Here is a 15,303-nt window from a genome sequence, read left to right as displayed (position 1 = left end):
CACAAACGAGCATGGTTTATTGTTTTGGTTCCTGCCATCTGGACTATGGATGTTAGAAATAACTGCACACAAGATGCATGCTTGGGGTATATGTATACTTGATATAGGCAGAAAAGGAAATGCCAGAAAAGGTGAAGGAAGGGATTAAAAATCAAAGGAATTTGTGAGTACCAGGGGGAAACAAATTATTTTTTCCCCAAATCAAAATTCCATTATGTGTTCTTAAACTTTGCATTTAAGAAAACCAGTATAGACGGACACGAAACTACAGAAACCTGCTATTTAGGCTCCACACACTTCTGATCCTCTAAGCAGTCTCTATGAAGGGCAAACACTTGCCGTAACATTTTACAAACAAGGAAATAGGAATGGTCAATAGAATTTGAAAACATCTCCATCCCACCTAAACATGCGACAGCAACAGAGGCAGTCGCAGGCAGAGTACCCTGCTCCATTAACCCGATTGGAGCACAACTACAGAGAATGGATCTGCATGGCTCTTATTCATAGATTACTAAAGGGGTTGAACACTACTAGGACAACCCCTTCTTGATACAAATGTTTGGCCCCCATAAAATAATAAAGTCTATACTCCCCTCCCATTCCAGCAGTGTTGGCACTCGCTGTCCGGGGCTTCAAGTGCGGTTGTGACAAGTGACTTCAGCACCCAACCAGCACTGGCATCACTGTCTCCACCTTTGGACAATTCACACATGAAGAGGAAGTCCGGGCAGCGGCTGATCTGACTTCCTCTTCATGCTCAATTCGACAGGAGGCGGGGACAGTGACGCTAGCGTCACAACAACCACATAGGAACAAAGTGCTGACAATGCACGAACGGTGCCAGCATGGGAGGCGAGTATAAACATTTTCTGGGGGCCAAGCGAGGGGTCTGAGAGTGAGAAGAGATTGTTCAAGCAGAGGACAACTTCTTTAATGTATGCATTTACATACACATTAATTTACTTTTTCAGCTCAGACCTAGTTTCTCTTTTAGTACAATGTGCATTCTGTGCATATAAGGGTGTGACCGCCCTGCTTCTGAGTTGGGAAATCCATCCTGTCTGGCCTATGCTTTTACTAGTGGTTCAGTCCCTCGGTCCTCGTTCACAGTTACGTCACTTGACAAGTGGAAAGGTTTTAAATACAAGAGTTAGGACTGTCCCGCAAGGGTTGCCTTGACGTGGCGGGATGGCTTGTACATTCTTTTGATCAAAACTATGTTTACTAAATACCCTTATTCCTACCTTCAAGCAATTTTTGCAATTTTTTTTACTTTTTTATTTTAGGATATTTGTTTTTTGCTCTTGTTTTATTTAATGTAAAGAGTAGCTATAAAACATCAAGTGCCCATTCTTCACATGAGACCAGCACAAGGGACAGCCAAACTCTTAAAAGGTCCTTTGGGCAGTCATTTTATTTTTTTATGCATCTGCTCGAGACATACGAGAATTATATATTATATTACATGGCTGAAAAACTCACTGACTTGTAGCATTACTGTAGCTTTAAAACCTGATACCCATCAACTAACAAAAAAATAAAACCCTTTAAAAGCTTTAAAGTGGTGGCTGGAGTTAAGATGAGGCCCATCACGTATGGGTGGGCAGGAAAAAGCCAGTGAGCACATGCCTCGGGAAACAGTCATCTTAGTCACACTGTCTCTATGTTTTCTCTTAAACCAGAGTTTATCAGCTTTCACAGCCATGTATGTTTCAGTCTCCGACATGTTACCAGCCTCCCTCTTAAAAAGGCTGCAGTTTTAACAATGCTACTGTTTAAGTCATCAGCAATCTGAAAATTACACCATCTGGGAGAAAGCCTGCCTTATCTAGAAACACTTTCCACACAGACAGTGGTTGAGAAAGTGTCTTAAGGTATTAGACAATCAGAAGTGTGTTTGGAGTAAACAGGAGTAAAGAAAGGGGGAGGTATATTGTCTGTCCTCTTGACAAGTCTAAGAGGAAATCATTAATGTAAAGATCATACCTGATTGACCAAGAGTGAATGGCAACCATCATGAAAAATAAAACCTGGTCATGTACCACTGTTATAACTCCCAATAGACGTACAGAGTCCAAAGAGGAAAGAGTACTGTGCTGTCATATGATGATTGAAAGGAACTTCACTCCACTTGCCCAGAATGACGGTGGTCATCCAGCTTATGCAGAAAGTGTGGAAATGCAAGGATGGAGGAGTAAAACAAAAACAGTTTCCTTTTTGGCACATGGAGACATGTACATCTACAGGCAATGACACCCAGGATACTGATGCATACGTTTTATTTTGTGCTGTACACGTGCTAAATCACAATTACTTGCCCTAATACAGCAAGGTTGTGATCTGCAGCATAGCTAGGCTGGCTATACATATTAATAGGCTGTTGGATGCATGACTGCTCAGCCAACAGCAGACACTCACATACACTGGAGCGCTCGTTAGGAAGCCATCAACTTATGTCAAGTGCCAGTCTGAAATCAGACATGCAATCAACAGCTTATTTCTGACCCACGTCCCCATAAACAATTGGCCATTGGCCGAACCTGTTGATATCAGTGGGTTCAGCTGACCTTAGCCTAATGTGTATCGGGACGTTAAGACATAGTGACATCTCAACAGTACAAAATAAAATGACAGCAAGAGATAATGGGCACCATTGGATATTATCCATCTCGGATTAACACTTTGAAACGGAAAAGGGGAAAACAGTGATGCTAGAAACTGAGATTATTTTAAGTCAAGATAGTTGCCCATTTCTGCAATGTTTGTCTATATTTCAAAAAGAAAAAAAAAGTAGGGGTGGCTTGTAGGAGAAAAAAAAAAAATGTTTAGGGAGGCAACAGCACCTCTGTTGGGACCCAGTTCACTTGGCATGTTCTGGCCTCGAGTTGGCATTCATACAGGCAAACAAAGGTAAACATTACCCACAACCAGATAACAGATAGTACAATTGGCAATCCTGCTTCAGAAAACCACATTTATAGTAAACTGTCCCCAGTTGAATGTTATGCACAGCATGCTTATTGATTTGCCAATTGCTGCCTGTCTGCCCGCTTTTTACATATTGGTACCTTCAATGAAGCATGTTATGTTAGCTCAGAAAAATACTAAAGAAACTGTATTAAAAAAGCATGCAAAAAAATAAAGAAATTCAAGAACCATAGCAGCCATCAGAAGAGCAGCAATTAAAATGAGGTATGCAAAGTGTCTCTAAAATCCCGTGTGCCAAAATATACGTGCCAAGCACTAAATACTAATGCCAGACTGTAAAACTTGGGAGGGTACCTAAGGGGACTAAAATGTCTCTTAGGCCAGGGTCCCACTAGCGAATCACAACTGATGCGAGTATCGGATGTGATGTGCTAATGACCCTCGGCTCCAGCTCTGCTGTGAGCGTGATCAGAGTGTCAGCGCTCTGTGCTACGATCCTCTCGCATGACAGGATCGGAGCAGTTATGGAGGAAGATGAAGAAAGCAATTTCTTCATATCCTCTGCTGCTGGCATCCGAGGGAATCACGCTGCACTCCTGTGATAACTGAGTGCAGTGCGATGTTTCTCATGCACCCAGAGTTATATGGGTGCATGCAATTCGAATCTTGCATGCAATCGCAGCATGTTGCGGATTTTTTTTTTTTCTTTTTTATCAGTCCAATCGCGATCCGATCAGGAAACAATACCGCCACTGATAACAGAACCATAGTATTAAATTGGTACGAATGCAATCTGATTTTTAATCGGATTGCATTTGGTCCAATTTAATCTCAAGTGGGAGCAAGCCTATAGGTGGTCGTCCTTTGTCGTATATTCTTATTAGATTGTATGTGTATGCATAACTCCTTTTAATTACATCTCAACTGACACATTGGGTTTAGTAAAACTGATATATGGGAACACAAATATTTGTTTAATTTCAGATTAAGAGGATGTGACAATGATGAGGGGTTATATACAAAGAGTAGCTGATGAAGAGATGACAAGACAAAGCCACAGAAAGCTATTATAGGCAACAGATGGTCCGCACAATACTAACCTTATTACAATGACGTCCGATGCCCATTAGGAAGTTGTCTGGTTTGATGTCTCTGTGTATAAAATTCTTTGTGTGTACATATTCAATTCTACTGATCATCTAAGAACAGAAAATAAAACAGCACTAAAAACTTAGTCCAGCTTAGATGAAGACTGAGCTGCAGTACCAGGCACAGCTGCCAAAGGTACAGGTCTGTGTCTGGTAAAACTTGAGAAGCAGCAGAATTCACTGGAGCACCACTACCCCTTTAATCAGTCAGTAAGTGGTTTGAAGAAAGTCAAGACTCCATACAGTTTTAAAAGCACCTCTGCAGCGGGGTTTTTTTTTTATTGCAGCGCTGGAGTGGTGCTACTAATGTAAGAACTCAGCACCTAAACTTATACTTACCATCCGCCATCTTCTGCTGTTATTCACCTTCTCTGGTTGGTCTCTAGCAGTTTGTGACCTGCTGGATCACTCCAGTGTTTGCTGGGGGAGCTGGAGGTTTCTCTTCAATGCAAGTCTATGAGAGTCTTGCCCTGGCTCACATAAATGTACAATGAGAGCATGTGACCATTACCTCTGACTTCTGGTCAGAAGGCAGCGCAGGAGCTTAAGACGGTGGGTGGCGAGTATAATAGTAGAGTCAGGGACCTTAATGATATTGCAGTGCTGGAGTGGTGCCATCAAGTAAAAAAAAAAAACCACCACAAAACACAACAACACTGAAGCAATGCTTTACCAATGATGGAAAAGGCTATGCAAATTCTGCAGATCTTAAAAGTGCCATTCCAGTTGCTCAGTGGCAAAATGTTAGCACACGAGATCACTTTTTGACGTTAGAGATTCGACTCCAATCAATCTCCAGAATGGGTCACTTTTAGAGTTGAGCGAATATCTTCGGTTCCCCCGTTACTCAGCAAGCTATAGCGCTTGCCGAAAAAGCTACAGCGGGAACCCGTACACCTGGATCGCGCTGGCTGAACAGCTTGCTGAGTAAGCAGGGAACCGAAGAGATTCGCTCAACTCTAGTCACTTTTCTCAGCAGTCTGAATGGATTGCCATTGTGCATTCTTGGAGGCTGCACTATTGATTCTCTATGAAAGTTCTGGAGAAGGCCGAGTACTGTATGCCTTCTCCAGCAGTTCTGTAGAGAACAGAGCAATTGTTAAAGTGTGCACCGCAATGAGTCAGGGAACAAAAGTGCAGTGTCCTGGCAATTGGTGGAGGACAACAATTTAAAAAGCTTTCACCTATTAAAAAAGTGTAATACCCATTTAAACTACCTTTGAATTTAATTCAGCTAATAAAAACAAAAAAAAAAACTTCATATCAATGGGTTACCTGGTCTGCTAACATTAGCACAGTTTTCATAGTGAACCTGCGTGAACAAAAATTGAAAAGATCTTCGAGACTTGGCCCCAGCAAATCCATGACTAGAACATTGTAGTCCTTTTCCTGTCCATACCACCTAAAAGACGAAGAAAACTCCAATGACTATGTGATCTTCTGATAAAGGGAATAACTTGTACTACATTTGTAGAAATAGAAGTTTAACAAGTGAAAGGTAATAAGGCAGCGACCAATTTAAGATTTGTACTAAATCTGCACTCTAGTAGTTGGCAGTAGAAAACCTACAGTTTCTCCTTAAGCCTCCTCCCACACACTTTAGGTGGCCATCGGCTGAAGGAAGGTTTGGCTGACAGCCATGCAGCACTCTCTCGCATATACAGGGAGAGCGCTCCAATGTTCTCTGAGTGATCCACTGGCCAACTTTTCTAAAGAGGCTTATTGCAGGGAAAAATGCCAAATTAACTCCTTTGACAACCATTTTCATACACATTTGGATTTTGGCAGAACACATCTATATCAGAGGGGTTGGTTGACAATCTATAAGGGGGGGGTTATGTCATGTAATTTTATACTTGACGACCACTACGTGAGCTCTCAAGCCACATACACATTTTAATTATGATGCGAGATTGCCTCCATTCACTTATGCCAGAAGTGCGCTTCTTACAAGTCCAGCACGATTAGAGGGTTGAGGAACATTTTCAACATTGTACTCAAGCGTCTAACGGCTGATTCACTTAGAGCAAGACCCTACAATTATGATGCTCACCAACCAGTAGGCTGACCCTTGCATCTGCCCAATCAGTGTTATGTTTGTGGTGCATGACCGAGGCCTAAAGGCCCCGTCACACTAAGCGACTTACCAGCGATCCCGACACCGATATCAAGGTGTCAGGATCGCTAGTAAGTCGCTATGTGATCGCTGGTGAGCTGTCACACAGACAGCTTCACCAGCTTTCAGCACAGCGATGCCGAGCGCCCGGCATCGCTGTAAAAAAATAGAATCAAAATAAAAAATATAGTTATTCTCACCTTCCGACGTCCTGTTCAGCTGTCCTGCCTCTCTCCACGCTCCGGTCCCAGTGATCCTTTGCACGAATGACCGCGAGATGTCACGGTCTCGAGGGATAACAAAGCCTCGCTGTCATTCGTGCAAAGGATCACTGGGACCGGAGCGTGGAGAGAGGCAGGATGGCTGAACGGGACGTCGGAAGGTGAGAATAACTTTTTTTTTATTATTTTTTTTACACCTGATCGCTGGTCTCCCGCCTGTCACACGCAGCGATGCGTGCTGGCCAGCGGGAGACCAGCGACCAAAGAAATGTCCAGAGGTTTCTTCCAGCGATCCCGGCAGGGAGGCCGCTCGCTGATCGCTGTCACACACAGCGATCTCGCTGGTGAGATCGCTGTTACGTCACAAAAGTTGTGACTCAGCAGCGATCCCGCTACCGAGATCGCTTAGTGAGACGGGGCCTTAAGACTGCTCCTACAGCTTTGGGGCATCCATTACCATGCCATAATCACTAGTGTCACCTTAGCCTGCATTATGGCACTTACAGATTTCTACTTGTTAAAGGGAATCTGTCACCCTTTTTTTGGCCTCTCACCTGCCGGCATAGACATCGGGGGCTTATCTACAGCATTCTGTAATGCTGTAGATAAGCCTCCGATGTAACCTGAAAGAAAAACACGTTATATTATACTCACGGAGGTGGGCGGTCCGGTCTGATGGGTGTCGCCGTCCCGTCCGGCGCCTCCCTTCTTCATGCGATGACGTCCTCTTCTCCCGTCCTGTAATGGCTTCGGCGCAGGCGCACTGCTCTGCCCGGTTGAGGGAGAGGTCTGGCGCCTGCGCACTGCAGAATTATGCTCTGCCCTCAACAGGGCAGAGCAATGCGCCTGCGCCAGAGCCATTTCAGGACGGGAGAAGAGGACGTCATTGCATGAAGGGAGGCGCCGGACCGGACCACAACACCCATCGGACCGGACCGTCCACCTCCGTGAGTATAATATAATGTGTTTTTCTCTTTAAGGTTACAACGGAGGCTTATCTACAGCATTACAGAATGCTATAGCTAAGCCCCCGATGTCTATGCCGGCAGCTAATAGGGGAAAAAAAGGGTGACAGATTCCCTTTAACAATCAGACCCCGGAATTTATCCCATGCAGAGACAAAGTGGCAAATATGTCTGCAACCTGCTTCAGAGGGGTTGATGAATATCCTTTTTCTGGAGTAGTCATTATGTCGTATCACTACAATGTCACTTCATATTTCACCTTTATCCAAAGCCCTCTCTCAGATTTAAGACGCAAATCCCCATGGGATCTTATATAGAGCAGAGTGCTGCACAGCATATCAGATACTAGCCAACAACTCATCATTATACAATACATATACACTGAATTTGTATATGGGAAAGAGGCACATTTTCTTGTTTCCCTCCTGGGGTGCGTTGGGTAAAATATTGAAAGTATTAGTTAATATATTTTGCTTTAAGACTTTACAAAAAAAATTAATGCTGCAAATATAAAGCTGTTTAATGAGCTTACAGGTGAAACCCTAACAACTGTAATGTGTTTTATGACAACTGTCTCCATGCAAAATCTAGTAGTAAAAGGTTCTGTCTGCACATTGCTACAGAGAAAACCTCTCCTGCCCATGTCCTTCATAACACACACACACTTTGATCCTCCTGATCTTTAGAGCTCCACCTATGCCCAACCCAGCACGTCATACCCTGACACTGCAGACTTCAACAATACTCCAGCCTTAGACAGTAGAAAGGTGGACACCTTCATTCATACGCTATAGAATGCCTTACAAATCTCACTGTATATGCTCAGAGGAGAATTCATAAAATGCCATTTCTGAGGATCTGTTTTAGTAACCTTATCTTTCAAGTATATTGGCGAATGTTGCCTTGGATAAACCTGTGCACTTAGATAACAAGAGAAGCAATGCAGGCTATACACAGTAAAATAGAGAAAATAGCACTGTGCACACAATTTACACACTGACAGTTACAGGAATACCTCAGGAAGTCTTACCTGATGTGTGGTATCCCCACGCCACCTTGTAAGATCTTATATAACTTGCTCTCATACAACAGCTGAGGATGGCGAGCTTTCTGGGACTCCAACTTTACTGCAACCTCCTGAAAGAAAAGAAGTCAGACTAAGAACCGAGCCTTCAAACATCATTGTATATGGAGATCCCCACAGGTTATCAAACAGGCATTTGCCATAACAGGCAAGCACTACAACAGCACCAATGGCACAACCGTACCAATGGCACAACCGTACCGATAAAGGGGTGCTGGTAGGAGTAACGCCGGCAACTGACCGATCAAGCATTTGCAGAATGAATGGTTGTTTGCACAAAAGCATGTAAGAGCTTCAATGCACAGGAAATTAGGTCATGCCACGTCACCACCATACACTTGAGAAGGTTGGTGGGATTGGCTTACCAATGTGAATGGTGTCCTAATACTGCTTACAAGTCGAAATAATGCCTGCTACAGCAGCATATGCAAATACATCCAGCTAATTTTGGGGAGACCACAAATTCTAAAAAGGTATTGTGGCAACAACAAAAAATGGTCAGTTTACATCAGGTTTTATGCTGGTGACATTTTGTTTAAATCAAGGTATAAAATCAACCCCTCAAAAGAGAAAAGTTCCACACAGAATCCAGAAATAAGCCAAGCAATTAAAAAACAGACAAATTGTGTGAGCAAACCCATATGCCGCACTCACGCATCAGTGCGTAAACACTAGAGTTGAGCGAATTTATTCTGATTTAGCGGCTGTATACGATCGGAATCGAATATTGTTTTTGCAATATTCATCAAACACAGCCGAACGTCATTAGAGTCAATGGGAGTAGACATTACCGAATATGTTGGGAACCGATCACAAGACATATATTCGGTCCGAATAGGCAACCAATATGGCAAATTCAGATTCGGCGACCAAATCCAAACAAATTTGCTCAATTCTAGTAAAGACCAAGGCACAGACCCATGAAGCATGGACTGTACACATTTCTTGACAGCAGCCATTCCATACATCACGGTCCGTAATCAGACTGATGCATGTACGCGGCACTACAGGTTTGTTACTTTTTATTCTTATTGGTTATAGCTATATGTAAAAAAAAAAAAAAAATCTAATGAAATCTTCCAATTGTCACTGAACACCAAGCCACTTCAGATCCAATCACGTACCATTGGTCATCTCGTGATTACAGGCAGGATTACAACACCGCTATCAAGAGAAGATGGCTACAATTCACATAGTGCCCCTCCATGCACATAGAAATTACCAATATATTAATATAGCTTTCAAAGTCTTGTTGTAATTAGTAAAAGTAACATTTATGGCACTCCTGCAAGATCCCATTTCAACTGACTAAATCTGTCGCATTTCACGCTCAGATCTCAATATTTGGAGTTTGCACGCAACTCTTCAGGATGGCATTTAGACATTACGTGGTCAGGAATAGCCTGCTCTCCAAGCTCGGAAATAATTCTCTGTGCTTTTGGAGTAGGATCCATCAGCACTTAAGGCCCCGTCACACATAGCGCGCTGCTGAGTCACAAGTTTTGTGACACAACAGCGATCTCACCAGCGAGATCGCTGTGTGTGACAGCGATCAGCGACCGGCCCCCCTGCCGGTATCACTGCAGGAAAGGCCAGGACTTTTCTTTGGTCGCTGGTCTCCCGCTGGCCAGCACGCATCGCTGCGTGTGACATGCGGGAGACCAGTGATCAGCTGGTAACTAATGTACACATTGGGTATCCAAGGGACGTGCGTCCCTTAGATACCCGATGTGTACGTTAGTTACCAGCTTCCTTTATCAGCGCGCTGGTTACTAACGTGCACAGCGATGCCAGGCGCTGGGCGTCGCTGTGCTAATCGCTGGTGAAGCTGTCTGACAGCTCACCAGCGATCCTGACACATTGATATCGTTGTCAGGATCGCTGGTGAGTCGCTATGTGTGACTCCAGCCTTACTGAACACATGGCTCCCCTCAGGAGGAGCAGAGGGGGTGCTACCCTATCCTGTATATACTGTGCTCCCAGGTTTGTGCCATTACAGCACAATTACACTTTGTTGCCAAATATATGACTGAGCACCATATATTTGTGTTCATAATTCACCAGCCCATCTGGAGAATATGTATAGAATATTTTACTTGGAGGCTTCTTTACTTTTGCCTTTTTGTTTTGAACTGCAAGGTCAAGGGAAGTGTGGTAAACAAATGTAGTGTTCTCCCTGCCATACGTCACCCGCAAGAGGTAGACATGCAGAAGGGATTGGAAATTAGAAGTCACTCAGCATATCAGAGGGGCTGTCTACCCCAAGGCAGAATGAATCATCACTGAAGGCCAGAAACCATGGTTCAACATTACCCAGAAAAATGTAAAAGCAAAGGGAGGGTACAGCTAAACAATTTCAAGGGGGCTGCAGAACTCATTAAAGGGCCCATCAATTGGTTGGGTGCCATCAGAGGCTCCACACATAAGGCACACCATTAGCACCAATGTTTCTACCCTGCCAGCTGTCTGGAAAGGTAGGACATGTATTTTTTGCCCACCCACTCACTTTCTCAGGCCTGATTCCGTCCAATTACAGTATGTAGATCACAAAAATGTGCTTTTCTCAGACAAAAAAAAAAAAAAGCTGGGGAATAATTTTTCACCGAGTGCCATTAGTCTGCATTTACAAGTTGCGGTGACAAAAGCATTTTGCAGAGAAAAACAAAGCACAAAGTGTGATTGCTGCCTGTGATAAATGATAGGTAACGTCTCCTCTGATGACCAACTATCAGGAAGGTGCATGTTCACTGTGGAGCTGAACCCAAGAGGAAGTGACTCACTGAGCCGTGCCAGGTAGCATCAGCCTCGGGATAGGAGTAACTTCCCCTAGGATTCAGAAAGGTCAGCCTCACACAGTGCAATTACTAGGGGGATGGTGAAAACAAGGTGTGGGGGCGACTGCCCAATACATCTTCTCCCTCTGACCCACATATGATCTGTGATAGAAACACCAGTAGCTGCGCTGTGGAGCCAGAGGTCAGAAGCCATACTGGATCCTCTGTGGCGATTGGTGCATTGTCAGGGGAAGACATATGCGAGAATCCTCCCAACAAAAGAAACAAACCGATGAGGAAGCCAGCGGTGGGAGAAACACTTTTACTCTGCGCACTTTAAGCAAAGAAAGCTCGTCACCAGTAAGACCAGTATGTGACCGTCACCTTCTATTATTTCACAATGTTATTGACAATGGCCATGACTGCTCTGAACGGTGTTATCCTGAAAGGACACGACTATAGCTGGCCATACACACTGCCATCTCTCCAAACAGCCCACACAGAGAGAAGGATTGGGGGACTGAAGGCCAGCTGTGTGGGGCAATTAGGAAGCCCCCCATACACTGCAAACAAGACTACTACAGGGGAATAATGTTTCCTTCATAATCACTGACACCACAAAGCGTTACCGACTACCACCAGCTCAATGGCCAATTTCATAGGACGGGAAATAATTGTGTGTCGGAGAGGTCTCATTTTCCCATCATTCCATGGGACGTGTCATGGGGCCATTCACTGATCATCAACAATACATATTGCTTTTTATGTGTGAAGGTCTTCTAATCATTAATTCTTCACTTCTCCATATAAACCGCCTTGTACTCTGTACTGCCTGTCCTGAAGCCAGAATCCTCCACATCTACAGCCACCTTACCATCACATGCCTGCATCCAGGTGGGCACAACCAAAAGGCAGCCAAATACCAGAGTCACAGCTAACATTGTGCTCAAATATCACTAAACACCATGATCTGCCACAACACGGTCATCACTAGACACTCAGAGACCAAAGCCACCACGTAGCCGGAGGCAGGCCTGATCACCGGACAAGCAACAACCAAGGCCTGGAGAGTTACAGAGGAGCCCAGTACACAAAACCTCCAGAATCATCATCATCAGGAGTCTGCCCACAAGTCACATTCAGCTCCCCACCGCTACCCCATCCTCCTGTACTGCAGTCACCACCGACCCATCCTCTTGGGGTACCAGCTCCCCCCACGGCTACCCCCATCCTCCCGGGGTCCCAGCTCCCCGCCGCTACCCCCATCCTCCCGGGGTCCCAGCTCCCCGCCGCTATCCCCAACCTCCCGGGGTCCCAGCGCCCCGCCGCTATCCCCATCCTCCCGGGGTCCCAGCGCCCCGCCGCTATCCCCATCCTCCCGGGGTCCCAGCGCCCCGCCGCTATCCCCATCCTCCCGGGGTCCCAGCGCCCCGCCGCTATCCCCATCCTCCCGGGGTCCCAGCGCCCCGCCGCTATCCCCATCCTCCCGGGGTCCCAGCGCCCCGCCGCTATCCCCATCCTCCCGGGGTCCCAGCGCCCCGCCGCTATCCCCAACCTCCCGGGGTCCCAGCTCCCCACCGCCATCCCCATCCTCCCGGGGTCCCAGCGCCCCACCGCCAGCCCCATCCTCCCGGGGTCCCAGCGCCCCACCGCCAGCCCCATCCTCCCAGCTCCCTACCGCTATCCCCATCCTCCCGGGGTCCCAGCGCCCCACCGCCAGCCCCATCCTCCCGGGGTCCCAGCGCCCCACCGCCAGCCCCATCCTCCCAGGATGCGGCCGCCAGGGGGCAGTGCGCCGTGCTCCGGGCATCGTTACCTCGCCATTAGTGATGTTGATCGCCAGGTAGATGTCACCGAAGGAGCCGGAGCCGATCTTCCGGACCAGCTTGTATTTCCCGCCGACGATAAACTCCGCTTTGGAGCCGCTGCTGCTCGCCATTATCCGAGAAGGGGGACGATAACTCCAGAGACCAGCCCCGCCGGATCACGTAGACCTCCGGGAGGGAAGATGCCTCGGTTCCTGGAGGACTCGGCTTCTCGGTCCTCTTTGTTAGAAGGCGGGGAGCCGCGTCCTCCCGCTCCCGACTGTCGCTATCCCGTTGCCCGTGCGATAGGTGGCTCCTCCCGAGCCTTCCGGAGCCCTAAGCGCCGGGTTTCTGTGGTGTTCCCTCCGTTACAGCCGCAGCCCTCCGCGCTCTCCTTAGGCCGCCATCTTGTGTTCTCTCCTTCCTGCTCCCCCCAGCTTTCTCTCTCCCTCACCACAAAATGCCCTCCTCCGCGCCGCAGTGCACGCTGGGTACAGGGGAGGAACGCGGGATGCGTTATCACAGCAGCGTCCTTACAGTCTGTGTCTCCGCCCCCTCTTGACACGCGTCAGTCGGATGACAGCTCCGCCATGTTTATCTCGGGCAAGCCTGTCAGCGCGCCCTTCTGCCAGCGAGTGTGAATCTAGTCCGAAACTGACCATCCCTGGGTTCACTCTAGTGGTCTGGTAACCTTATGTCTGTCAGACACACTCGCCCTAAAGAGTACGCGATCACATTGGACTATCGTAGTTGTCAGTGTGTGCACCAGCTAAATGGCGGGTCCGCAGTGACCAGAACACAAAATGGCGGCCGCTCCACCCGTTCCGCAGTGACCTGAGGGAAAAACGTCCTCGGTTAGTGACGGGATAGTAATGGACTGCTCCCTCAGCTCAGCCGCTTCCTTGTGCCCCATGTTTCCGGCACAGCTTTCCTCAGGACACTGGGAATTGGAGGGGACATTTTTTTAATTTTTTGTTTGCTTGCATATTTGCCCCACACTCTTCAAAATAGAACAAATGGTTCATGAATAGTTGAGAATAAAAGAAAAAAAAAAAAAAAAGCTTTAATTTTGTTTTTGCTACTTTTTGAGTTAAAAAGTTGCGAAGGCTGAAAAAAGAACCACAATTGTCTAAAAATGGCTAAAATTGAAAACTGAGGGGAATGTTATTCCAGGATAAAAATAGAAGTAGAAAAAGTTCTAACAAAAGCGCTGCCGAGGATGGAGGGAGAGTGAGGTTATCTTATTAGTGGTGAGTAGTGTTGAGCATTCCGATACTGCAAGTATCGGGTATCGGCCGATATTAGCTGTATCGGAATTCCGATACTTAGTTCCGATACTTTTTCATATCGAATACCGGATTCGGAAGTTCCCATAATGCTAGGAGCCCGCTCGATTTGATTCAGCCAATGGGGATCCTCAGAAGTGTGGGCACATCCTGTTAGGCATGTAGGCATGTTAACTACTGGCATGGCTGTGATTGGCTGCTGAAATGATGTCATGATGCACTATAAAAACCGCTGCAGCCGCCATTTCTGGTCACTCTGCTGTGAATTCAGTTAGGGACAGGCTGCTGTTGAAGACTGAGGGACAGTTAGAAATAACGATCATCCAAAATATCTATTGCTCTACCCAGGCTACATAATCCACCACTGTAGCATTTTTGTAGCCCAGCAGCGCTGTTTTAATAGCTGTCTGCAAGGGCTGTGTGAGTGCAGACCCACGCTGTGTAGTGTGTCCTGCAGGCACGTCTGCTTGTAGGCCGCCCAGCGTGTGTCTCTGCCTCATACACATTTTTCTTTTATTGCTGCTTTTTTTTTCTCCTGTATAGTGTGCTTCCATACGTATCCATATACGTTGGTTGCAAACACTAAAGGAGTGGACAGCGGAGCCTTTCAGCAGCCTTTCAGTGCTATAGCCCATTTCTCTGCACTGTTTTTGGCTGTCTGATAGGTCTCTCTGTGTGTGAGTGCAGCTCACGTTGCAGTGTGTTCTACAGCCACCGCTAGCTGTAGTCCGCTCAGCGTGCGTCACTGCCTCATACATAGTCCTTTTTTAGCAGCTAATTTAGCCAGATTTTTGCTCCTATATTAGTGTGCTTCCAACCGCATCCATTGTCATTGGTTGGTTGCAAACACTATATAGGATTAGATAGAGGAGCCTTTTTGCTGGCTTGTGCCCTTCAGGGCCAGCCAGACTAGTATCACCCTATTTTTTGGAGCCTCATCAATTGCATTGTAGGTTAGCTTCCTGCATTGTAA

General features: G+C 46.4%; 1 protein-coding gene across 4 annotated transcripts in view; it reads right to left on the bottom strand.

Moving 5' to 3' along the window:
• Nucleotides 1–13,626, bottom strand: part of CSNK1A1 (casein kinase 1 alpha 1) — a 31,718-nt gene extending 18,092 nt beyond the window's left edge. For 2 of the 4 annotated variants that reach the window (XM_073575195.1, XM_073575197.1), the window contains exons 1-4: nt 13,056–13,624; nt 8,412–8,518; nt 5,355–5,481; nt 4,032–4,130 (exon numbers count right to left, since the gene is read on the bottom strand). In XM_073575195.1, the coding sequence (XP_073431296.1) occupies nt 4,032–4,130; nt 5,355–5,481; nt 8,412–8,518; nt 13,056–13,178 (456 nt within the window). In that variant the 5' untranslated portion in view covers nt 13,179–13,624. Of the gene's footprint in view, nt 1–4,031; nt 4,131–5,354; nt 5,482–8,411; nt 8,519–13,055 lie in introns of all 4 variants that reach the window. The other 2 variants (XM_073575196.1, XM_073575198.1) reach the window with 2 other exon arrangements.
• Between the last annotated feature and the right edge of the window lie 1,677 nt (nt 13,627–15,303).

The sequence above is a fragment of the Dendrobates tinctorius genome, unplaced genomic scaffold (genome assembly GCF_039654945.1).
Source record: "Dendrobates tinctorius isolate UK_male_01 unplaced genomic scaffold, ASM3965494v1 ptg000043l, whole genome shotgun sequence".
Taxonomy (NCBI): Eukaryota; Metazoa; Chordata; class Amphibia; order Anura; family Dendrobatidae; genus Dendrobates; species Dendrobates tinctorius.
This window is presented reverse-complemented; position numbering and strand designations above follow the sequence as displayed.